At 37.9% G+C, this 23,488-nt stretch overlaps 8 protein-coding genes across 8 annotated transcripts in view; 3 read left to right on the forward strand and 5 right to left on the reverse strand.

The window, feature by feature from the left end:
- Positions 1–791, reverse strand: part of LOC104728000 (putative 57 kDa heat shock protein) — a 2,488-nt gene extending 1,697 nt beyond the window's left edge. The window contains exons 1-4 of the mRNA XM_010447045.2: positions 749–791; positions 306–650; positions 181–210; positions 15–74 (exon numbers count right to left, since the gene is read on the reverse strand). Of these exons, the coding sequence (XP_010445347.1) occupies positions 15–74; positions 181–210; positions 306–650; positions 749–791 (478 nt within the window). The remainder of the gene's footprint in view (positions 1–14; positions 75–180; positions 211–305; positions 651–748) is intronic.
- On the reverse strand, positions 1,209–2,819 carry LOC104723464 (putative 57 kDa heat shock protein). The gene is made up of 5 exons (XM_010441839.1): positions 2,677–2,819; positions 2,186–2,530; positions 2,064–2,093; positions 1,820–1,873; positions 1,209–1,688 (listed from the first exon to the last, which is right to left on the reverse strand). Exons 1-5 carry the CDS (start codon positions 2,711–2,713, stop codon positions 1,414–1,416), a joined length of 741 nt encoding a protein of 246 aa, XP_010440141.1. The 5' UTR covers positions 2,714–2,819; the 3' UTR covers positions 1,209–1,413.
- Positions 4,576–6,140, reverse strand: LOC104723465 (putative 57 kDa heat shock protein). The gene is made up of 5 exons (XM_010441841.1): positions 6,035–6,140; positions 5,554–5,898; positions 5,416–5,445; positions 5,187–5,237; positions 4,576–5,079 (listed from the first exon to the last, which is right to left on the reverse strand). The coding sequence occupies exons 1-5, from the start codon at positions 6,069–6,071 to the stop codon at positions 4,754–4,756; spliced, it is 789 nt and encodes a 262-aa protein (XP_010440143.1). The 5' UTR covers positions 6,072–6,140; the 3' UTR covers positions 4,576–4,753.
- Positions 7,637–9,221, reverse strand: LOC104728001 (pentatricopeptide repeat-containing protein At3g60980, mitochondrial-like). Its single transcript, XM_010447046.1, has 3 exons — positions 8,718–9,221; positions 8,490–8,657; positions 7,637–7,756 (listed from the first exon to the last, which is right to left on the reverse strand). The coding sequence occupies exons 1-3, from the start codon at positions 9,219–9,221 to the stop codon at positions 7,637–7,639; spliced, it is 792 nt and encodes a 263-aa protein (XP_010445348.1).
- LOC104723466 (autophagy-related protein 8f) lies at positions 11,055–13,040 on the forward strand. Its single transcript, XM_010441842.2, has 6 exons — positions 11,055–11,207; positions 11,628–11,675; positions 11,763–11,818; positions 12,349–12,401; positions 12,492–12,610; positions 12,724–13,040. Exons 2-6 carry the CDS (start codon positions 11,639–11,641, stop codon positions 12,822–12,824), a joined length of 366 nt encoding a protein of 121 aa, XP_010440144.1. The 5' UTR covers positions 11,055–11,207; positions 11,628–11,638; the 3' UTR covers positions 12,825–13,040.
- On the forward strand, positions 13,746–14,488 carry LOC109127706 (root meristem growth factor 6-like). Its single transcript, XM_019233027.1, has one exon. The coding sequence runs from the start codon at positions 14,049–14,051 to the stop codon at positions 14,307–14,309; it is 261 nt and encodes an 86-aa protein (XP_019088572.1). The 5' UTR covers positions 13,746–14,048; the 3' UTR covers positions 14,310–14,488.
- Positions 14,583–17,278, reverse strand: LOC104723467. The gene is made up of 5 exons (XM_010441843.2): positions 16,607–17,278; positions 16,331–16,408; positions 16,155–16,239; positions 15,974–16,062; positions 14,583–14,896 (listed from the first exon to the last, which is right to left on the reverse strand). Exons 1-5 carry the CDS (start codon positions 16,901–16,903, stop codon positions 14,759–14,761), a joined length of 687 nt encoding a protein of 228 aa, XP_010440145.1. The 5' UTR covers positions 16,904–17,278; the 3' UTR covers positions 14,583–14,758.
- Positions 17,377–17,997, forward strand: LOC104723469 (cysteine proteinase inhibitor 4-like). Its single transcript, XM_010441844.2, has one exon. The coding sequence runs from the start codon at positions 17,487–17,489 to the stop codon at positions 17,847–17,849; it is 363 nt and encodes a 120-aa protein (XP_010440146.1). The 5' UTR covers positions 17,377–17,486; the 3' UTR covers positions 17,850–17,997.

Below are 23,488 nucleotides of genomic sequence, written 5' to 3' on the forward strand. Positions count from 1 at the left end.
GCAGAGGAGAATACCATTTGGATCGGTGCCAATGCGGCCATGGGGAAATCTGTGAGTGCCACTGCCACGGAGATCTAACAAACATATAAACATGAGTAAACCAATTTCCAAAAGTTTGTGTAGGAAAAGACGGACTTTTAGATTTAGAAAGTTTCTGAATAAAAATGGAAATTAAAATACCTTGTGGGAGACCCCGGCCACGAAGAAATGCTGTCAAAATCAAAAACATCAACTTTTATTCAGAAGCTTATTGAACATATAAAAATAAACCAAAATAGAGGAAAAAAAAGAAATGAGTAATTTACCGATGCAAGAAGAGCGTTGTGGAAAGATGGGAGTCTTGGAGAGGACAAGTCTAAGAACACCATCGGACATGTGAGTGGTGACCCTTGAGATCTCACAGCATCTGCAGACAAGTCCAGTCATAGTAACGTATTGACGGTCTGTGGAGTCGTGTTTTTGAACCTTTGGTGCTTCGGCGTAAACAACCACAGCTTTCTTCGACCGCTCAAGAGAAACACTCACGCCTTCTTCAGGAACTCCAGGCAAATCCATCCTCACGAACAAGTCTGCGTTCTCCAGCATCGTGAACTCAGAGAACCCTTTTGGCCCATGTGTTAGAAACTGGTTGTTGATTGCGTAAAAGCCTTCTGCTTTTTTCTCAACGAGAGAGAAAACAAATCAGTTCGAATCGGCGACGTAAAAAAGTGAAAAATGTGAATGAGATTTGAGAAAAGAATCATAATACCTGGAGATTGAGGTTGAGGAATAAGAGGAACGGCCATGGCCATGATGAGAGTTCAACAAAGAGTAGTCAAGCTTTTCAGTGCTTTAGGGTTTTTGCGTTTAGTAGTAGTTTCTGGAACTTTATATGGAAGAAGAAGGCAACAAATGAAAATATCTAAACTTCTTAGCTGACGTGGCATGCTTACTTTTGACCTTTTGACGAAATGTTTTAAAAACCTGAAAGTTAATCCGACGGTACCTATTGTCACTTGCGGAAATCACAGCCGTCCAATCTTATTTGGTTTCACACTTGATGAATTATTTTTTCGCATAGAATTTGTGTACACGTTACTGTCTTATTGTTGATTCTTTGACAACAATTTTGTAATTGTTGGAGTATCATTTCACAAATCAATAGACCTTTAATGGTAACAATTTTAAGAAGCCGACCCAAAAGTTTACCAAATATTTGACACAAAAAAAAAAATTGTCTTTTTAAAAAAACATATCCAAAGTTGATAACATAAGCTAGCTCAAAATATAATGACCATAATCCTTAAAGAAAGTCCACAAATGGTCACGAATTTAAAGAAACAGAAAACATAGCTTCTATCATCATGATGATGAAATATCAAACAGGAGGGGGATGATTAAACGGATCACACCGTTCTTGGCAATGGTTTTGATCTAACGGATGGGAATGTTGACGGCAGGAGTTGAGAGCATAGCTACGTCACCAGAGTAGAAACGTCCACTTGAGTCATGGCTAAGAGCAGGAGCTTCACCAGTCACTCTCACTCTCCCATTCACGACTGAGACGGTGAAGTTCTCTTTAGGGACGCCTGGCATGTCTACACGCACGTATAGACCACCGTTTTGAAGCTGCTTGGACTCATAAGCCATCTCAGATCCGTAGTTCACACATGGGTGTGGCATCAATATCCGACCAGTTAACTTCGGATCTGCTCTCCACATATATATCACAACAACGACAACAACAAATTAATGTTCTTATTAAGACCAGCCTAAACACTATATGGTATACAACAAATAAGTATACAGATAATAGATGTTTAAATATGTGAATACGTACCATGAGGATCTGTGCCATGGGTGCGAGGACCATCGCCACGGAGAACTATGACCACTGGATGATAGAGAGAGAAGACAACATTTTCAAACGTTAGTAAAGGAAAAATGAAGACTTTTTAATTTTGACCCAAAAAAAAAATGAAGACTTTGTAATGTTTTTTTTTTGATAATAGACTTTGTAATGTTACAGAGACGATATATCAAAATAGAAAGTTTGGTGAATACGACAGATCGAATAAAAATACCTTCTCCGGATTCTGGGTCAGCAAGAAACGCTGTAGAAAACACATAAAAAAAACCCTGAATTAAAGACTGAACAATATATATAAAAAAAAAAAAAAAAGAGAAAAAGGTAAATATATAATACAGATGCAGGAGGAGCGTTGAGGAGTGATTTTGGTCTTGGTGAGGAGAAGCCTAAGAACACCGTCGGACATGTGGGAAGTGCAGCCGGAGACTTCACAGCATTTGCAGACGAGTCCGGTGGTGGTACCGTAGTTCCGGGGAGAGTAGTCGTATTTGTGTTCCTTGGGTGCGTCGGCGAATATACAAACAGCTTTCTTGGACTGGTCAAAAGAGATCCTCACACCATCTTTTGGAACGCCGGGAAGATCCATCCGAACGAACATGTCTTCGTTCTCCAGCTGCTTGTACTCATAGAACCCTTTTGGCCCATTTACTAGAAACTGGTTGTTTATTGCGTAAAACCCTTCTGCCAGCAGCAACCATCAACACCAACAACAACAACAAAATTAGATTTTTTTTTTCCAGAAAAAAAAAACAAAAAAAAAAGAGGAAACTTTGAGTGGTAAATGTAACTATGTAAGCGAAATTTGAGACTGGTTTGAGAGATCTAACCACGAGATGGAGGAACGGAACTAAGAGGGACGACCATGGTTCAACGGCGAGCTAGCGAGTGATGTGTGTTCTGTGAGATTTGTAGCTAGCTGCTTCGGGATTTAGGGTTTCTTCTTATCTATAGTTCCCTACTTCCCTCTCTCTAATTGTTGGCATTTAGGGAGGTTTGAGATCTTTATGGGAGGGAAGGAACAAGACGGAGTTGTCAGGTGAAGACACGACAAAACACTACCTAGCAGACACGTGTCTCTTTTTCATTTGTGATTTCCACCAATATTATTTCGACACGTGTTGTCCTCTTTTCTTGAAACAACTGTCTTACACTGTGATTTATTATTAGCTAACCATTGTGATAACTATGACGTGAGATTGTGTATACAGCCATAATTACTAGTAGTAACTACTAAGTCAAGTTGAAAGTAGCTAGTTTCTTGATGTCAAAAATAAACAAAAAAGAAGGTTGCAAGTTTCTTAAGAATATACTGTTGTAACTCTTTTTTTCTTTTCTTATTTGTAAGAAGTAGTTCCTCAAACATACAATTTTCAGTACATAATTAAGTTGTCTTTTAGAGCTATATTATGTAAGTGCATGAGCAATATTATTAAAGTACTACATGCATGAACCCCTAAGATATTTTAAGCAACATAATTGATTACATGATAGAATTACAAAAGAAGTTAACCGACTACTTTCACTAATTGTAGTCAGAGATTTTGATAGAATGGTCCCTCTTCAAAGCCAAAGAGATGTGTTATGTCTAACACATGAACTAGAAACCAAAGAGATAAACTCTGTTTTGTCAAATTCAAGACTATTCTATTAACGTGACATTGAAGTCTTTAAATACACAAACGAAACAAAACAGATTGATAACCAACCCTAGAAACAAGGAACATAATTAATAAAATGGGATATGGAATCGTGGTCTTGATATCCTAAAACTAAGGAAACCACTAAGCATCTTCTTTGGTTTGGTTCGGTTATGATCTTATCAGATTTATTTATGAACGGTTTCCCCAAGTCATGATTTTTTAGTTTAGGAGATTAAATTTCTTTCCCCTATCTAAAACTTATATAATGTGTGATTCTTTTGGGATGTCTTTAATTATGAGCTAAGACATGTATTTATTAATCTCAAATTCCATCAAACTAGAGATTTATTAGGAAATAACATTATTCCATAGAAAATATATAACTGTAATTTCTATAAAACCACAAAAGGAAATTATTTCTTACATATTAGTTGAAATATTGGCAAGTCCAAAGAAAAAGACTAACAGGTGCATATGGTCCATTGTTTTAAATATGATAATTTATTCCGTAAGCATGCAGATACGATAAATTATAATTAATTAGTACGGAGGGATGATGAGACGGACGACACTAAGCATAGATATTTGCCTCTAGCTAGGGAAGATGGCGACCTTCCTTAATGCCTATGCCTCCGTACCTGGAGATTGAGGTTGAGGACTTAGAGGAACGGCCATGGCCCTGATGAGAGTTCAACAAAGAGTCAAGAGATCAAGCTTTTCAGTGCTTTAGGGTTTTTGGGTTTAGTAGTTTCTGGAAGAAAGGCAACAAAGGAAAATATCTAAACTTCTTAGCTGACGTGGCATGCTTACTTTTGACTTTTGACCTTTTGACGAAATGTTTCAAAACCTGAAAGTGAATCCGACGGTACATATTATCACTTGCGGAAATCACAGCCGTCCAATCTTATTTGGTTTCACACATGAAGAATTATTTTAAATCATACTTTATCTTTATCGCGTAGTATTTGTGTACACGTTACTGTCTTATTGTTGATTCTTAGACAACTCAGTTTTGTAGTAATTGTTAGTATCATTTTACAAATCAACAGACCTTTAATGGTAACAATTTAAAGAAGACCCCAAAGTTTACCAAATATTTGACACAAAAAAAAGTTTGTCTTTTTTTAAAAACATATCCAGAGTTGATAACATAAGCTAGCTCAAAATATAATGACCATAATCCCTAAAGAAAGTCCACAAAAGGTCACGAATTTAAAGAAACAGAAAACATATATAGCTTAATCATCATGATTATATAATGAAATCAAACGGGAGGGATGATTAAACGGATCACACCGTTCTTGGCAATGGTCTTGATCTTACGGATGGGAATGTCGATAGGAGTGGAGAGCATAGCCACGTTACCAGAGTAGAAACGTCCACTTGAGTCGTGGCTAAGAGCAGGAGCTTCACCAGTCACCTTCACTCTCCCATTCTCGACTGAGACGGTGAAGTTCTCTTTGGGAACGCCCGGCATGTCTACACGCACGAAGAGACCACCGTTTTGAAGCTGTTTGGACTCATAAGCCATATCAGATCCGTAGTTCACACATGGGTGTGGCATCAATATCCGACCCGTTAACGTCGGGTCTGCTCCACATATCACAACAACAACAAATATTCTTATTTAGACCAGCCAAATTAACACTATTACAATATATACAACAAATATGTATGGGTAAAAAATGTGAATATACCATGAGGATCTGTGCCATGGGGGAATTTGTGAGGACCATCGCCACGGAGATCTATGACCCACACAGATAGAGAGAGAAAAGACAACATTTTCAAACGTTAGTGAAGGAAAAATCAAGACTTTTTTTTAACCAAAAATAATGAAGACTTTGTAATGTTCTCAGAGACGATATATCAAAATAGAAAGTTTGGTGAAGACGACAGATCATATCGAACAAAATTAAAAAACACCTTCTCGGAAATCTGGGCCAGCAAGAAACGCTGCAGAAAACACAAAATTAATTCAAGAGTTTTTGTTAGTAACCAAAAAATGTTTATTATCAACATAAATGTAATTTAAAATAAAGAAAGAAAAGTGTAAAAACATACAGATGCAGGAGGAGCGTTGAGGAGTGATGTTGGTCTTGGTGAGGAGAAGCCTAAGAACACCGTCGGATATGAGGGAAATGAAGCCGGAGATTTCACAGCATCGGCAGACGAGTCCGGTAGTGGTACCGTAGTTCCGGGAAGAGTAGTCGTATTTGTGTTCCTTTGGTGCGTCGGCGAAGATACAGACAGCTTTCTTGGACTGGTCAAGAAAAACCCTAACACCATCTTTTGGAACGCCGGGAAAATCCATCCGAACGTACATGTCTTCGTTCTCCAGCATCTTGAACTCCATAAACCCTTTTGGTCCGTTTGCTAGAAACTGGTTGTTTATTGCGTAAAACCCTTCTGCCAACAAAACCCATCAACACCAACAACAACAAAAAAACAAAAATGAGATTTTTATCCAGAAAAACAAAACTTTGATGGGTAAAATGTAACTATGTAAGTGAAAATTTGAGATTGGTTTGAGAGATCTACTAACCACGAGATGGAGGAAGAGAACTAAGAGGGACGACCATGATTCAACGGACGGCGAGTGATGATGTGTTTTCTTTTTTTGGTGAGATTTCTAGCTAGCTATGCTTTGGGATTAGGGTTTCTTCTCATTTATAGATCTCTCTGTCTCTCTTTGGGTTTTGGGATCTTTAGGAGAGGGAAGGAACAAGACGGAGTTGTCAGGTGAAGACGCGACAAACACTACCTCGGAGACACGTGTCTCTTTTTCATTTGTGGTTTCCCACCAATAATAGTTTGACACATGTTGCCCTCTTCTTTTTTGAAACAACTGTCTTTCACTTTGCTTTATTAGCAAAAACCATGGGGGAGTTAATAGTTATCAATAACTTCTGACGTAACATTGTGTATAAAGCCATAATTACTAGTCAAGTAGTAGCTAGTTTCTTGATGTCAAAGTATATAGCAAGTTTCTTAAGAAATAGTAACTCCTTTTTCTTTTCTTTTTGTAATAAGCGGTAATTCCTCAAACATATAGTAATTCTCAATACATAAGTTGTCTTTTACAGCAATATTAATGCCCATATTAATTAGTTCGAATATTGAGAAATCCAAAAGAAAAGACAAACAGATACATATACATGGTCCATTGTTTTAAATATTGATAATTAATTAATTCCGTAAGCATGGAGATGCGATGTATTAATTAGTACGGAGGGATGATGAGACGGATCGACGACACTACATGTCTACATGCATGGCTTAGCCTCTAGCTAGGGACGATGGCGACCTTGCCTAATGCTTATGCTATGCCTCTGTACGTAATCACACCCACTGACTCAGTTGTACATGGTCGGACCTGTGAAGATCTGTCCAATATAAGTATGAACAAAAAACGATAAGCCTAAACCTTTTGTTTTAGTAAACTGTGACAAACAGCAGCTTGATACAAGAAGACTTTTAACATTGGGTCCATAACAAATGCAAACTGTGTTGAAATCTACCACACTTCCAAGTGCAGGCTTAGAGAACAAGTAATACAAGACTAGCTGTGTAACTCATTGGGCACTAAAACCTTCCGAGCCTCTATGAAAATTAGTAGGACACGACAATAATAGACTGTGCGATATCTGCAAAACGAACTCTTTAATTATATCTATCATGGTTCTATCAGCACAAATGAAGTACTATGGAATAGCCAGGTTCACAATCGTAATTATCAGCAACCAAAACAGTTCTACAACCCAATGTTAATTGAAACATGTAAATATTACCCACATAGTTCCAATTTTCAGGGTCTATATGCTACCAACAAACATTTAAACTAACAAATTAAACAACCATGCATCAGTAAACTGTAATATATATACAAAAGGCTAGAACCTAGTAAGTTGTTGATCTACAGAAATCTAGCACATTCCAAACTATATATGTACGGTCCGTGGTTCTATCAGCATTAATAACGTACAAGCATCGAGTAGCGTTATGCAATAAACCAACACTTGGGACATGAATCAAGCAACAGTTAACTACTAAACAGCAAACGCTATGAAAATATGAGTATAATCGGGAAAAACCACCGTCTTTCTGACTATGTTTCATGAAAAGGGCTCTCTCTCTTTCCTTCTCATCAGTACTCTCCCTCTTCAACCATTCCTCTCTCACCTCTATATCCACCATCATCCTTCTTCTTCTTCTTAGCCTCATCATCTCTATATCCACCATTATCCTCACCACGGACACATATCATCTGTGACACATGTGGTATAGAGTCCATATCTGCAACAATTCACTCCAATATACATGTGTGTGTGTGTGAGAAGTAAAAGGATTTGAACCAAACTGATATAAACAAGGAGAAGCACGAACCAGATTCAGCAGAATCCTCAATGAAAGACATCATAACAAAGTAATTAATCAAACGCCAATAAAAACCATATCCGACAAGTATATATAGAATTGGCCATCACATAACATTTCTCATTTTAACAGTTAAGCAAAAAAAAAAAAAAAAAAAAAAAAAAAAAACCAAAACCCTAATTGAGTCAGATTTAGCAAAATCATAAATAAAGAGAAGAGTAGGGTTTACAAATTGGTACTAACAGCTTGTCGCGCAATTCAAGGGTATCTTTAGGCGTTCCGATGAAATTAACGAGGCGAGCGAAGGAACTAACAGAAGTGCTGATCNACGAAATTGTGGAAGAATGATCAGACCAAGCCAAAACAAAATGGCACTGAAGCTCTGTTGCTAATGACAGAAATGTGAATGACCTTCCATTCTCTCATTCATCCTCCAATTGATGACACTTTTATTTTGTTTGTTTACAAAAACTGATGTACCTCGAACTACATATATATAATTAATGAAACCGATCAGGTAACATACATAATGAAATATGAAAGCAAAAGAATCAACGTAAAAGCAAAAGAAACCTAACCTATATATAGGTCAACAGAAGTAACTAGTGTAACAGTTTAGTAACCCTGTGGAGTTTAGAAGTCATCATCTTGTCTGCAGTTTGAACGGCATCCTCGACCCTTCCAGACTCAGCAAATGCACGAATCATTGCTTTATAAGTTTCATCATCTGGCAAGACCTCTTCTTTCAGCAATTCATCAAACAAACTCTCAGCCTCGGACAGCCGCCCATTCTGACACAACCTTGTAATAAGGTTCCGGTATGCTCTCACAGGCAGCTAGTTGTACTCAACCTTTGTCTTGGCCTTGGTGAAGATGTTGAGCGCATCGCTGAACCGTCCCACCTGGAAACACTCGTTCACCATCAAATTAAGAGTATCCGCATCAAACCGAAACCAGCAGCAATGATTGTCAAGCATATACCCAAACAATGGCCAGGCCTGTGTTTTTCTGCCGTACTTGAGCAACAGTTTTAAATACACATTGCCCACAGTTGCATTTTCTGTCAAGCCGTTCTTGTTCATCGTCACTGAGCTCCTGTATAGATCCATAGCCTCCTCATCCTTGCCTTGCTTGAACAAATACTCTACGAATAGTGATTCCAGGATTGCGATTTCATTGCGTGTGGAACAAGTCTTGAAGTCGTCCCGGAGCTGATACGCCATGTCGAGATTCCCCTGTTCCAAGTAGCCACGAATAAGATTCATGTACATGCCTGGCTTTTGGAAATTGAACAATTCAGCTCTTCCTTTCAACAAGAGATCCAGAGCTTGGTCCATCATCCCGGCATCGACCATGGCTTTGGTCAAGATGTCGTACGTGTTGTGGTCCGGAGAAGGTTTGTTGGAGAGGAGGTGGGAGTAGAGTCGAAGAGCGTCATCAAGGCGGCCTTTCTCGCAGAGGGATTTGATGACGAAATTGCAGAAAGCGATGTCTGACGAAATTGCAGCAAGCGTTGCACATGGCTCCGATGATGGTTTTGCTGATTAAGGTGGCTGTTTCAGGGTCCATCTTCTTCCTCGCAGCTAAACGGGCGTGCTCGGCTGCAACGTCGAGGTCCTCAATGTCATTGATCAGGAACCTGACTCGAGTAAGCAGTGATGATGGACCCTTAAAGGCGGGTCGTTGCTTCAGAGGAAGATCCCTCCCAATCGGATAAGGTTTTGATGAAAACATCATCCTCTGGAGGATGAACCGGCGGCTGCTTGACATCGCCGGCGAAGACATTATTACCTTGCTTTTCCCACACGCAAACATATAAAGGTAATTCGGCGCCTCTTATTAAACTTTTTAGGCCCATTTACGTGATATAGGGCCCAATAAATCTGCTTTATGAAGTGAGTCAAGTCGTCAACAACAGTTAACAGTGGTAAGATGTGTTTTTGTGCTCTTTGCTTCTTTGGAGACCTCTAAAGAAATGGCGAGACTAGAAGAGGCATTACTGATCAAATATTTTTATATGTGATGAGGTTCGCTTGGAGATAAATTTGAATAATGTGATGTGATGATATATTTATTACGTTCACAATGCAAACACATTCAAGACAGTGACAGATAATGCTTAGAGAAACCGTAGGCACAGAGCCTAGAAACACTTGACACAAATCCTTGGAATCAATTGAGAACTGCAACAGAAGCTATGAATTACACACTCCTTAATTATGTGATCTACAATTGCTAATATGGCTACCATTGTCTTATGGTCAAAGCAACAGAAACAGAACCTAGAATAAAGAGTGAAATGATAGAAATTAAAACCATAACATTGAACCTTGAACAAAGTTTGAAGGAAGCCATTAATCAACTCAATGATCCACAGATTTGTCAAATTCTAATTAAAAAAAAGAAAAACAAGAAACCCTAATCAAAATCCCCAATTCTTTTTAGTCTTCCTCAATTTCCAAACAAAGAATAATAGAGAAGCCCTGATCAGCTACCACAATCAATTTTACAACAAAATCCCGATCGAGAACGATCAATTGACATCGTCCTTGTTGTTATTGGGTTTGCGATAATTCTCCTCGATGTGCTTGACGATGACGAGACCGGTGTTGGTGAGCTTCTTAATATTGGGAACGTTGTAATTTTGGGCAACGTATACGCCATAACCCGTTCCAATCATGAACAAGAACAAGGTCTTCCCTATGCCCATCCTCTCTCTCTCTCTACTCCCCGGTTCTTCTTCTTCTTCTTCTTCTTCTTCAGATTTTCAGTGTCGACGGATTCATCGGGTGGGTTTGTTTATTGCAAAGATATTCAAAATGGGCCTATACTAAAGCCTTTAAAGCGACACGCTCAATTTTCCACTTGTTTGTTACCCTTCGTTCGTTAGTCTAGGTACCAACAGTTTCAAGGGGGGGTATATGCGTCATATCGTATGCAGAAACGTGATCCCCGGCATATCCGGTTCTTCTTTATCCTCTTTTAGAGGCGCGACTCTAATGTGCACAGGTCTATCGTACATCGTCAGTATCTATGGACGGTTGGGATTTCTACTCCAGTAAATTGCTAATTATCTACCGTCAGATTTTCACTTAACAGATTAAGCAATACCACGTAAGCTGAGGTGTTTAGGTGTTTACCATGCACCATCCGTAGATAATATCTTGCCTTTATCACATACAATTTTTAAATGCTTCGCTGAATTTTTTTTTAGGTTGCTTGCTTAATTTGCTTTTTCTTTTCATATTCTTTCGTTAAATTGATGTTGTTGTTGTTGTTGTTATCTTCAACGATAGCGTTGTGAGCTCTAGGGAGAAAGCTTCGTTCTTTGTAATCTACAGGTTTGATCATTGAGTTTTACCCTCTCTTTTTTTCTTTGGTCTGATTGCGATCTCGTACTTCGTTTAGATTACTTAAAAGGTTGGGTTTTTAAGATGATCAATCGATCTTAGGTTCGTCTGTGTATGACTTTAGGTGGACTTTTTTATGTCTGATACCAAAAGGGTTCTGCTGGATTTCGTGTATTTTTGGGGGAATTTAGATATTAGTCTCGGCACTCTTGGAAAAAGTGGCATGGTGGAACATGATCGACTGATAGATAAGATGAAATCTTGCGTTTAGGGTTGCTGAGTTTGTGGGAATTCTTAAAATCTAAGTTCCAGAGTTTATTTTTGGGACTGGATGATTCGGTTTTTGAGTGTTGATTTTTTTTTTGGGGGTGGTTGTCTGATTGGCGGCACCTATTTCTTATGTATGTGTAGGCGTGGAAGGAATGGCAAAAAGCTCGTTCAAGCAAGAGCATGACTTAGGTTTGGATCCTAATTTTTGTTCTTGATTTGTTCTTTGATAAACCTTGCTTTGATCCAATATGATCCTGTTTTTTTTTGAACCTTCAGAGAAGAGAAGGGCAGAGGCTGCTCGGATTAGAGAGAAATATCCAGATAGAATTCCGGTGAGAGCTCTATACCGAGTTATTGACACATTACACGTATCCAAAGATTTCTGTGATTAGCATATTGTCCCCTTTTCTTTGCTCGGACCAGTCATTTGTGTTTCACTGAGTTTAAGTTGTTGTGTTTCCACTTTTGTGGCTCTTTCCTTTCATATTGTTTGTTTCTCGCTTGGTGATTATGAACTTATCGTCTCTTTGCTTATTGTTTTGTAGATAGCATTAGCTTTAACTGTCCATCCAACTAACAGTTGGTTATCTGGTTATCATTGTCTGATTAGCTACATGCTTGTGACATATGTTTGCACTGTATCAACTACTACATGGAGTTGTTTAAATTGCAGTCTATATAACAACATTGTGACTTTGAACTTGATAGTTCTTTCTTTTTGGAATGTGATTTTCTGAATCTCGATTCTTATTAAGTGCTTGTTTGGTCATTCTTACGGCTTATTAAATAGATTTGTATAATTAAACGACACTTTAGACTTTTAGTGATGATAGCCACACATTTGTATTTTGGTGGGATCCAGGTGATTGTTGAGAAGGCTGAGAAGAGTGATATACCAACCATCGACAAGAAAAAGTAAGTCTATTAATAGGGGATCGGTTTCCTTTTCTTTCGGACCTGACTTGTGATTGATGACTAAGCTTCTTCTGTATTTCAAATTTGCAGATACTTAGTCCCAGCTGATCTGACAGTGGGGCAATTTGTGTATGTCATCCGCAAAAGAATCAAACTGAGTGCAGAAAAGGCTATCTTCATATTTGTGGACAATGTTCTTCCTCCAACAGGTAAACAGATAGATCTCCTGTGTTATCTAAGAGTTCTATCCTTGATACAAGCAACGCGAGCATGAATGATTAATACACGTTTTACAAAATGGGTGAATCTGATAACTTCGCAGGTGCCCTCATGTCTTCCGTGTACGAAGAGAAAAAGGATGATGATGGTTTCCTCTATGTTACTTACAGCGGAGAAAACACGTTTGGATTTGGATCTCCATAGATCTCTCTTGCTTGGATATTTCATTTAAACCATCTCTATTTCACCGAATATTTCATCTTCTTATTAATCATTAAGCAAGCCACCTATGTACTTCTTCTCTAAGGACCTTTGGTTGGGCGCTGTTAATGTGTACAGTAAACATAAAATAATGTATATAATAATATCCTTTGCTACTATCTACTTCTCTCAATGATAACCTACTTTTTTATGAATCCATCTATCACATCTCCTACCTTGACTTAGTTGTGTGTTCTTTTATTGTCTTCAATCTATAAGCCGACATCACATGTCGTAGGCCATGACGGTTACAAATTGCAAGGAATAGAGAGAAGGTAATATGACCAATCTCAATAGGAGTGCAAGCACAAGGGGACTGTGCCACGTGGCAGACACGGTCGGTACAAGTTTGAGGGGTAGCCGGTGATGTTAGTAAAGGTCCCACATTGTCGTTGACGGAGAGAGACGGTCGGACCATGCTGCCTTGCTTCTTCTTCTTATTTTACACTTTTAAGTATTGATTTTGTTCACAGTTTTTAGCTATCGAGTATCGATGATATGCATAATAATTATGATCCTCAAAGATTCTCTCGATCAAAGCCCCCAACCGGTCACGTGGAACATGAGAGACGCGGCTTCATAACTTACAATTATGTTTTGTCCTAAGACTGATATGTCAAATAGTGTCATGATAAGGTGGTGATCTATTTAGGACTTAGGAGAGTACCACGTCAAACTGTTTTGTAATAGTTCGATCAAACAGTAATGGCGCTGGTGAAAAGGGGGAAGAACCGAAGAATAAGGTGAGCAAATGTGGAAGAAAGGAAAATGAGAATGCATGAGATTATGACCCCACGAAGACTCTCAAGTAGACAAAAGGTTTGGCCGATCAAGACACCCATATACATACGATAGATATGTGTATAAATGCAGAAACTGAATGAAAATATATTTGAATAATTAGACAAGAGAGACGATTGAAAGAAAGGAAATTAAAGAGAGAGGAACAATAGCATGTTATGATAATGAAGGACCCCCCTTCCCCCACCTGCATTCATTGTTTGTCTTACTCTCTTTACTCTCTTCTGCCTACAAATACTCCTTCCCTCTTCTCTTCTCTTACACCAATTAACACATTTCAAACTGTATTTGTCCTGCTCTAGTCTTTTCTACAAACACAATATATATACAAGTATCCGAAGAAGAAGAAGAAGACAAAGAGAAGTCATGTCTTGCTCTGTGAGGAGTGGACTCGCGATGGTGTTCTGTTTCATTCTTCTGCTTTTGTCTTCCAATGTTGGATGCGCCACTGCTCGTCGTCTAGGGTCACATAAGCATCATCACAGGGTTGCTTCTTTGGTACACAACGTCGTCAATGGTGGAGGAAGGAGGAGGGTGTTGGGTGGAGTCGAGACAGGGGATGAAGTAGTGGTCATGGACTATCCTCAGCCTCATCGTAAGCCTCCCATCCACAATGAGAAGTCTTAATTACCCGATCCAATACCCCTTTCTCTATATATCATACTTTTATATGCATGTATGCATTCACCATGTGTTGGTGGTTGTAATGACTCTTGTGCTATCTATATATATATTCACGACCAACTTCTTTTGTTCTTTATTTCTCCTCGTATACAACAAACAAGGTGCATCCTTTTATATAATCTGTTGCATGTGGATGTGGCACAAAAGAACTTTTCAACATTTGAGATTGTAACAGAACTGTGATACTCCGTCATTAAGCAACTAAACTCTAATAGGTATGTAGACTTGGTCTCTTACCGCCATTTAGCTCCAATTAGCAGGTAGCCCAAGTATCATTACAAAGAATATCAATGTGTGTGGGAGGTACAAACCTTCATTGAAGCTAAAATCTTAAGCTAAGCGTAACATTTGATAACAGGGAGAAAAAAATAGTGTTACAAATATTCTTGATTTCAGCTACAAGGAACTATGAACGGTTTCACAAATTCAAGGAATTCAGATGTTCTGACACCGAGCTTCAGATCGATTTCTCCACCACCCAACCAGAAGAAGTCTGGTTTAAGTTTGGCTATGGCCTCATCCAATATCACCTGACATTTCCCAAAGCCGCCCAGCTAACTCGTCAGTATCAATATATAGAAAGTACATTTCAATTTCAAAACCAAGTTCTAAATATGCAATGGATACTCTAAACATGATACTAAACATGCATTTGATCCATATCTCCACTAATACAAACTTGAAGTTTGAAACTTCCAACTCTACGGATACTTAAAAAATAACAAGTCACTCTTCACACATCGAATTGAGATCGAGGAATCATTATGAGAGCAACCTAAGCAACATAACTAATTACCTTAAAGGGAAAGCCCATTTACTTAATACAAAGGTGTAAAGATGTTTTTGAAAGACTGATGTGTCACAGTAGAATAAATAGTGTGTTGTCTGAAGTGGGGCACTTCCGGATAAGGAAAGGAAGATAAACACATCAATGCAGTAGGGTACGTGCCTAAGATTATATATACACAGACCAAAAATAACGTCATTTAGCTTTCTGCCTGACACCCATTACTAACTCTGGTACTGGTAGTGCAAAGAAGGTATTGAACTGTAAAAATCGGAAGTTATAATTTTTTTCACTATCAATGGGGAAAGTACTAAAGACAATGAGTGGGACGACAATCAGCAGCTGGCTCACAAGAAAACTCTAACTTCTGCTCCGTACTAATGCAAATTGTGTTATAATGCACCACACCTCCGAGTACAGACTTAGAAAAACAAACAAGACAAAACCTAGCTGTGTAACCCATTGGGCACTGAAACCTTCCGGGGCCTCTAGGACAGGACAATATACTGTAGTGTCTGCAAAACGCTTGGCAAGAACATGTGTATGAAAGGGAAAACTCTCTGTAAGTATTTCAGAACACAAAATACAGCACGAAATTGGTTTGTCTAGGAGAAGAAAACACAAGTGGGTAGAGGTTCCTCTCATACTACTCCTATGTCTTATATGTAATTAATAGTGAAGAGCAGCAATGAGCAAAACACCAAGAGATTATTGGCAGAACATGTAAATAACGCAAGATGTAGAAAAGTCGGTCAGCGTTCAATCAAACAAAAGATTTGAATTATATCACAGAAATAACGGTGAGGACAACAAAACTTACCGGTATGTTTGTCTTCATACCTATACAGGTTACCGCATTGTGCTCAAACCCTGTCAGTTTAATCGATGTCTCCTCAGGAGCAAGTCTCACTATACATAGAGATTAGCACAAGCCTCAGCATAAAGAAGCAACATAAAAACTTAAATAAGTTAATAGATCATAAAATATGAGAAGCACTAACAGTTAAATCTTTTCTTTGGGATCTTTCCCTCATTTAGTGAATAAAGAAACTGCTTTACTGCTTCGGCATTGAATCTGGCTGTATACTGCCATAAAAAAGAACAACCAGATCAATACGATGAAAGACGAAATAAAAGTGAGAATGCAATTCAACAAGTCAAGAACCATCAAGACCACCTGAACCACAACCACATAGTATTTTGAGTTGTTTCGATCACTGCAATCCACAATATCCGATGAAGCTTGAGTATTAACCTGTAATATTGTGAGCACTTAGTCAGGAAACAAACACTAGCAGAGAGGATTGTAACACGAAACTAGCATCTTCAATAGAGATTACACTGATTCTTGAGTCAATGTGTAGTTTCGCATATCACATACACGTATCAAAATACTGTTCGAAGACCTCTAAAATATACGAAATTCGTAAGAAGCTCACTGAATAAGGAGTACCAGAACAATGCTTTTGCAGAGATGGTCAACAGAGGAAGCGCCGAGAACGTCGCGGCGAGATTCGAGAGGCCAGTCGTAGTAATCTCGAGCGACTCTCTTGAAGCAGAAGTCGTTAATGCCGCCGGAACGGAGAATGGAGGAGAGGCGAGCCACAGTTTCGTTTTCATCAACCGGTAGAGAAGGCGACGGAGCCTGTGGGAGAACATTGCTCTCGAGAAGGGAGATTCTACGGAGAATATCAGTTTGGAGTCTTTCAAGGTCCGCCGCAGCAGCATTCATACCTTCTCCGTCTTCCATTTCGAAAATTCCGATCGCCGCCGCAGCAAAGTAAGGATTGTTCTCGTAAGTCAATTTCGTTCGTAATCACCTGTGATCATAACTACGGAAAAGAAAACAGAAACAAAAGAATCTGAGCCGTTGATCTAAACAAAATCAACAATGCAACAAAACTACAAAGCGACGTCGTATAATAATGAGTTGCCGACGCGATTCCACATCGGCCCAATATAACTTATATGGGCCCATTTAGTGCTCTGCTAATAATATAACTCCACTACGAGTCTCGTGACAAATACACGTGACGGGACAGCCCTCGTTGACTCTATAACGTGTCGTTGCCCCACGTGGACATTATCCAGTTGTCAAATCCGACGGTGTGAAAGAAACAACTCACTCTCGTCACCGCGTAACACGATGATTGGGATCTCCGTTAATTTCTGGAACTATCATCTATCTCTCTCTGCCCACATTCCAAAGCAAAAGACACATCTACACAAGTCTCTTGGCTTATAAAACACCAAACCTACGATACAGTTAAGACCCCCAGAAAACAAAAACAAAAAAGGTTAAAAATTAAGGAAAAAACAAAACAAAATAAAAAATGATGATGATGATGAAGTCGTTGATCTGTATCTCTCTCATCCTCATCCCTCTCGTCTCCGTCGTGGAAGGTGGTCGTCTCGGTGGTGGTTACGGTAGCCAGAAGCCGATCAAGAATCTATCGGATCCGAACGTCATCGCGATCGCCAAGTATGCCATCGGGGAGCATAACAAACAATCCAAGGAGAATCTTGTTTTCGTCAAGGTTGTCGAGGGAACGACGCAAGTGGTCTCCGGTACAAAGTACAATCTGAAAATTGCGGCCAAGAGTGGTGGTGGTGGTAAGATCCAGAACTACGAGGCCGTCGTTGTTGAAAAGCTGTGGCTTCATTCCAAGAGCCTCGAGTCTTTCAAGGCCGTATAGATCTTAATTAATTTGGTGTAGATCGATCTCTCGGAATATTTAAATCTATTTTACATAAATGGCTGTTTGATGATTTGAGAATTTGACATTTTTTATGTTGTTTATTCGAAATAACAAATAAATTGGAGATATGTTTTTGAGATCTCTACACTCTGATTTGCATTTTGAGTTGGATCGACCGACCGACCGACTCGATCTGATTTTTGTTTTTGTCGCTACTCGGTAATAATACGAGAGATTGTTGTGATTATACTGAATGTGTAAAACTTCCACGTGCTAAACGCAGACGATCAAGTTATCGCTGCAACGATTTTGCAATAAAGCAAATTAGTCTAGCTGCGAACTGTTTTGTATAGAGATCAATCCTTGTTATCTCTTTCCTAATCCATAGTGAAATTCCAATAAACTGGCCAAAAGTTTCTATTTTGAGTTGTTTAGATCACTGCAATCCAATATATTTGACGTCGCGGCGGGATTAGAGAGGCCAGTCGTAGTAATGGAGAGCGACTCATTTGATGCAAAAGTTGTTAACGCCGCCGGAACGGAAAATGGGGATATAGACGAACCACCGTTTCGTATTCACCATCCGCTAGAGAAGGCCGAGGAACTCTGTGGGATAATAGGGTCCTCGAGTATTAACTTTGATGTAAATAATATTTCTCATTAATGAATCAATGTAGAGGTATAAGAGTATTTATACTAAACATTAGTATATCAGAATAGTAAGCTAAACGAGACTTAACTACTCTCATATACAACCATAAACTTATATGATATATAAGTTAATATACCCCCTCAAGCCGATATTGCCCTCAATCTGGCTCTCATACCACATTAACTTTGATGTAAAGAATATTTTTCATTAATGAATCAATGTAGAGGTACAAGAGTATTTATACTAAACATTAGTATATCATAATAGTAAGCTAAAGAAGACTTAACTACTCTCATGTACAACCATAAACTTATATGATATATAAGTTAATATCGAGAACATAGACTCTATTGAGGATTTCAATTTGGAGTCTCTTAAGCTCCGTCTCTGCCGCCTCCATGCCTTCTCTGATCGTCGCCAGCTCGCCGCAGCAAGTATTGTTTCGCCGTAGGTTTGATTTCTTCTTAATCGTGTTTACCGTAGATAAGAAAGGAGCAGGATAATCTGAGCCGTTGATTTATTTTGTTGTCTTCGCGTCGAACAAACGGCGTCGTATAGTGTCATTATTGATTATTTAGTTCTAGTAGGCCCAAATAAACAAATCTGTGTCATTTAGTGACTAATCTATCCTTGCTTATGGGTTGATTTCAATTCGCCATTTTGATTTTTTAGACACTAAAATTATATGGAACCATTTGTAACATTTATATTTCGACTTGGTCATAATTAAAAAGCAACTTTAAAAATGGATTCATTTGCATAAAAAACGAAGAAATTATCAAGATGGTGAGAGTACAACATACGTTAGTAGTCATGCATTTTTAACCTTAAATAATCAGTTATAGTTTTTTTCTTCAATGTTGCAAGTTTGTACTTCAAAATATTATACATTGTTTTTAACAAAAATAATAAATTTTGATGGTTTTAGCATTAGGTTAAATTGCTTACTATGATTTCTTGATTTGACTTATAATATTAGCAGATTCAACTCCGGAACTTATACAAATTACCTTCTTATCCGATTTATCAAATTCTTCAGTTAGGTTGTTAATCCATCTATATATGTTCCCATTAGCTCAATAGATGGTTCAGTGCTAAAATTTGAACAAATTATACAGTCTAAGTCTAGCATGAGAACAGTTATAATACATTCAAACATAGTAAATACAAACATTCTAAACAGTGATACATGTGTTGGACTAATACTGAATAAACCAATTTATGTTTTTATTTTGGTATTTTCATTTTGATATTTGAGTTTATTGGAACTAAAACTATAAAATGATTTATATAATGATGATATTTCAATATGATCATATGCTGAAAGGAAGAAGAAACAACAATCATCGTGAATGATCTTCATATCTAACACCATGAAGATGATCCACATCCAAATTTTATGCAAATTTAATATATATTAGCAATATGTTTACTAATAGATGCACATATTTAGAAATAGATTGACATGCAAAAAGAAAAAATAAATACAAAAAGTAGTATTCTACATGTCAACCTCAATTGTTATACCAAAAGTATTATTGACATGTATTTATTCGTCTTGAATACTAATATGACTCAATTGTTACTATAAGAACCCTCGTTTACCATCATATAAACTCAATATGTGAAGTTGATGTAAAGTATAAAATGATGTAAGATTAGTATGGCATTATACTAAATCAGGGAAGTATTCGGTCAAATCAGGTTACCGGTTGGCCCGAGAACTAATTGCGGATGTTGAGTATTGGCCGATATGTGTGCTTTTGCGGGCTCAGTCATGGAAATTAGATGTTCCCTCGAGGATTCAACACTTTTTCTGGCAGATTGGATCGCGTACTCTTCTAATGTTAGAACGGCTGGCGTATCGGGGTGTCCGGTGTGATGCTCTGTATAAAAGATGTGACTCTGCAGTAGAGACTATAAACCATGCGCTCTTTGAGTGCCCTCGGCCGCGGTGCATTTGGGAGATGTCCCCAGTAGTGCTAGACCAGGGAGGTTTTCCATATGACTCGATCTATGCAAATTTAGATTTCATATTCTGGCGGGCTTCTTCCCAATATGGGGCTTTGGATATAGCCATTCGTCTCCCCTGGATTGTCTGGTCAATTTGGAAAGATAGGAACAAAAATGTTTTCTAAGGTATCGAGGTAGAGCCATCTGAAATCTTGAATCAAGCGGCTAATGATAAATTATTGTGGGAGGAGGCCAAATCATACTCGGGAATAACGCGCCGAGTATGAGGACATGGGCTTCTTCCCCCGGTGTCAGATTGATGGTTCATGGAAAAGTACGGATTCTTTTCAGGGTATGGGCTGGTGGTGTTGCAGTGGAGAAGATTCAACGCTCCTCTTGGGAGCACGGAGTCACCGAAGAGGCCTTACTCCCTTACATGCAGAATTACAAGCACTGATTTGGCTATGGGTTCTTTACTGGAGGCTGGAGTAGTTTGTCAGGCCTTTGAGACGGATTGTGTAGAGTTAGTTGCGATGGTGCAGACGCCGGACGATTGGTCCGCTTTTTCCAATTTGTTGGAGGATTTTGCATTGCTCCGATCTTCTTACCCTTCCTTCACCCTAGTCATGATCCCTCGAGACGTCAACGTAAGGGCGAATTGTCTTGCTCGGTCTTCAAGATGTTTAACTTCTGAATCAACTTTTGTAAACTCTTATCCTCCTGTTTGGGCAACCAATCTTGGAGTTCTCTTTCAATTTATTAATGTTTGGTTGAAAAAAAAAAAAAAGAGTTATGTAAATTTTAAAGGTTCTATTTGAAGATTTTATTCAACATGTGTAAGTAAGGTAGACCCACTTTGTGCATTCAACCATCTTTCAATTTTTCTCCTAATTACTATAAAGTTATCGAATATTTAGGGTCTGAATGGTAACCGCGGATTTAGTAGTGCGGGACGAAAAATTTGTTAGTGCGGTACGGTTCAACAGCGGTACGTGCGGGACAAATGTATTTGCGGGATAAGTGCGGTTATTGAAAAATAAACGATACAAAATAATGTTTGATTGGTGAAAAAATAATTGGCAGTGCGGATTTCATTTTCTTTTATTAATAACTATTATAAGTATATATTTTCATTTGTTCTATGTTAATAAATTTATATATGCAGTCTTGGGTATAATTGGTTAAACTTTTATGCAATTTTAAGATTAATTTTATATTATGCAGTCTTAGGTATGATTGGTTAAACTTAAAAAAAAAAATATTTCTAACATGCGTGTTTTAACTAAAACAATCCTATATTTTGAAACGAAAGGAGTATATATTATAATAGAATAATTTAAAAACTTATAATTATAAAGTAGAATCAAATAATTTTAATATTGTTGATTTTATTGAACTTGTATTAATTGATTTTAATATGTTTTTAATTGTGTTATAATTGATTGTAATCCATTTCTGATTAAAAACATTATAAACATTCAATACATACATAATTACATATGCATACAAAACCGCAAATTTTTTCCAAAACACATAGAAATAGGAGCGTAATTACTGTTAGATGCGTTTCACAATCTCTCTTTGTAAAATTGGACCGCACTTTGAACAATTACTATTTTATTAACAAAAGTAAATACGTACCGCAAGTTACAAAATTATGTTGATTGGTGAAATAAAGTGGAATCTATAGAAAACCGTCCCGTGTTTGTAATAACGCAGTTCCCATTCACTACCTTAGTCTAAACAAAAGTTGATCGTAAATAAAACAATATAATCTTTGACTTTTTCCCACCTAAATCTTTCATCTAGAATTTCAATAGATGAAACCTTTTAAAGTTTCGAAACCTTTTCTAAGAGTTTGGTTTTAAGCAGATGACAAAACCTTTTAAAGTAGATTTCGAGTAATTTATTTTAAAATATATAAGAAAATATAAACAAAATCACAACGACAAAAAGGTTCAATCAACATCCTAGATGAGACGTGTTAGAACGTCCTCGCGCGACGCATATTTGCTGGTTATTATCACGTCAGCCATTGATGTTTATCTGTGAAAATACTAAACGTCACTCAATATTAAAATATAAACAAAAAACTACAAAAGACAAATAAATATTGGATATTAAGAGAAATACCCAGAGGACAGGTATCATGATTTGCTAGCCATGGGCTGATGCAGTGAACATGAAAAATATGATTGCAAGCACCTGCAATCGATCGAGTGTGTTTAGTTAAGGAAGCACTAACAGTTTAAGGAATGGCACTGTAACAGTTTGTGGAAGCACTAAAGGCATAGTTTATGGAAGAACTAAAAGTACAGTTTATGAAAACACTAACAGTTTAAAGAATAAATAAAAGCACTTACCCGTAACAGTCGTACATTCCTTCATACCTGACAACAACCGGCACATAATAGTATAAAACAATCTGGAATTCAGTAATCAACCATTTATATTTGTAAAACTTACAAATGTCGTCAAGGAAGAGTTTGCAGATTACGCAAAGACCACGATCTGCAACCCATGAAGTAAATGATTCCCACTTTTCCAATTGAAATCAGATCTGCCTCTCTTGAGGTGGGCGAATCTTCCACCACTCTCTCAACTCATAGGCAAATGCTTTATTCATCAACTTAATGTACTGGTTTAGGTCAGAACCATGTAACATTATGTCTTGAAGATCTGATTGTTGAAGATTTCTCAAAAGGCAAGTCATGGCATCAGCGAGAGAATATCTTGGTACAATGAAGTGGCTCCAAAGGTCCATGTGAAAGGGAGAAGGATAAGCAGTGTATAGATGATTAAAGTGGTCCACCAACCGAGCGTAAGAATCTTTAATAAGAAGATTCACTTCAGGTTTGAAGCACACCAAAATTTGCAACCAACGACAAAAGACACAGCATTTTCTCCATCTAAGAAAGCAAAAAAAAAAAAAGCAAGAAAATGAGAGAATAGTAGCATCAATCAATAACAATTAATAGTAATCCAATGAAACATTTGGTGTTGTACGTCCTCATGTAAATGCGGAAGATCT

The sequence above is a fragment of the Camelina sativa genome, chromosome 11 (assembly GCF_000633955.1).
Source record: "Camelina sativa cultivar DH55 chromosome 11, Cs, whole genome shotgun sequence".
Lineage (NCBI taxonomy): Eukaryota > Viridiplantae > Streptophyta > Magnoliopsida > Brassicales > Brassicaceae > Camelina > Camelina sativa.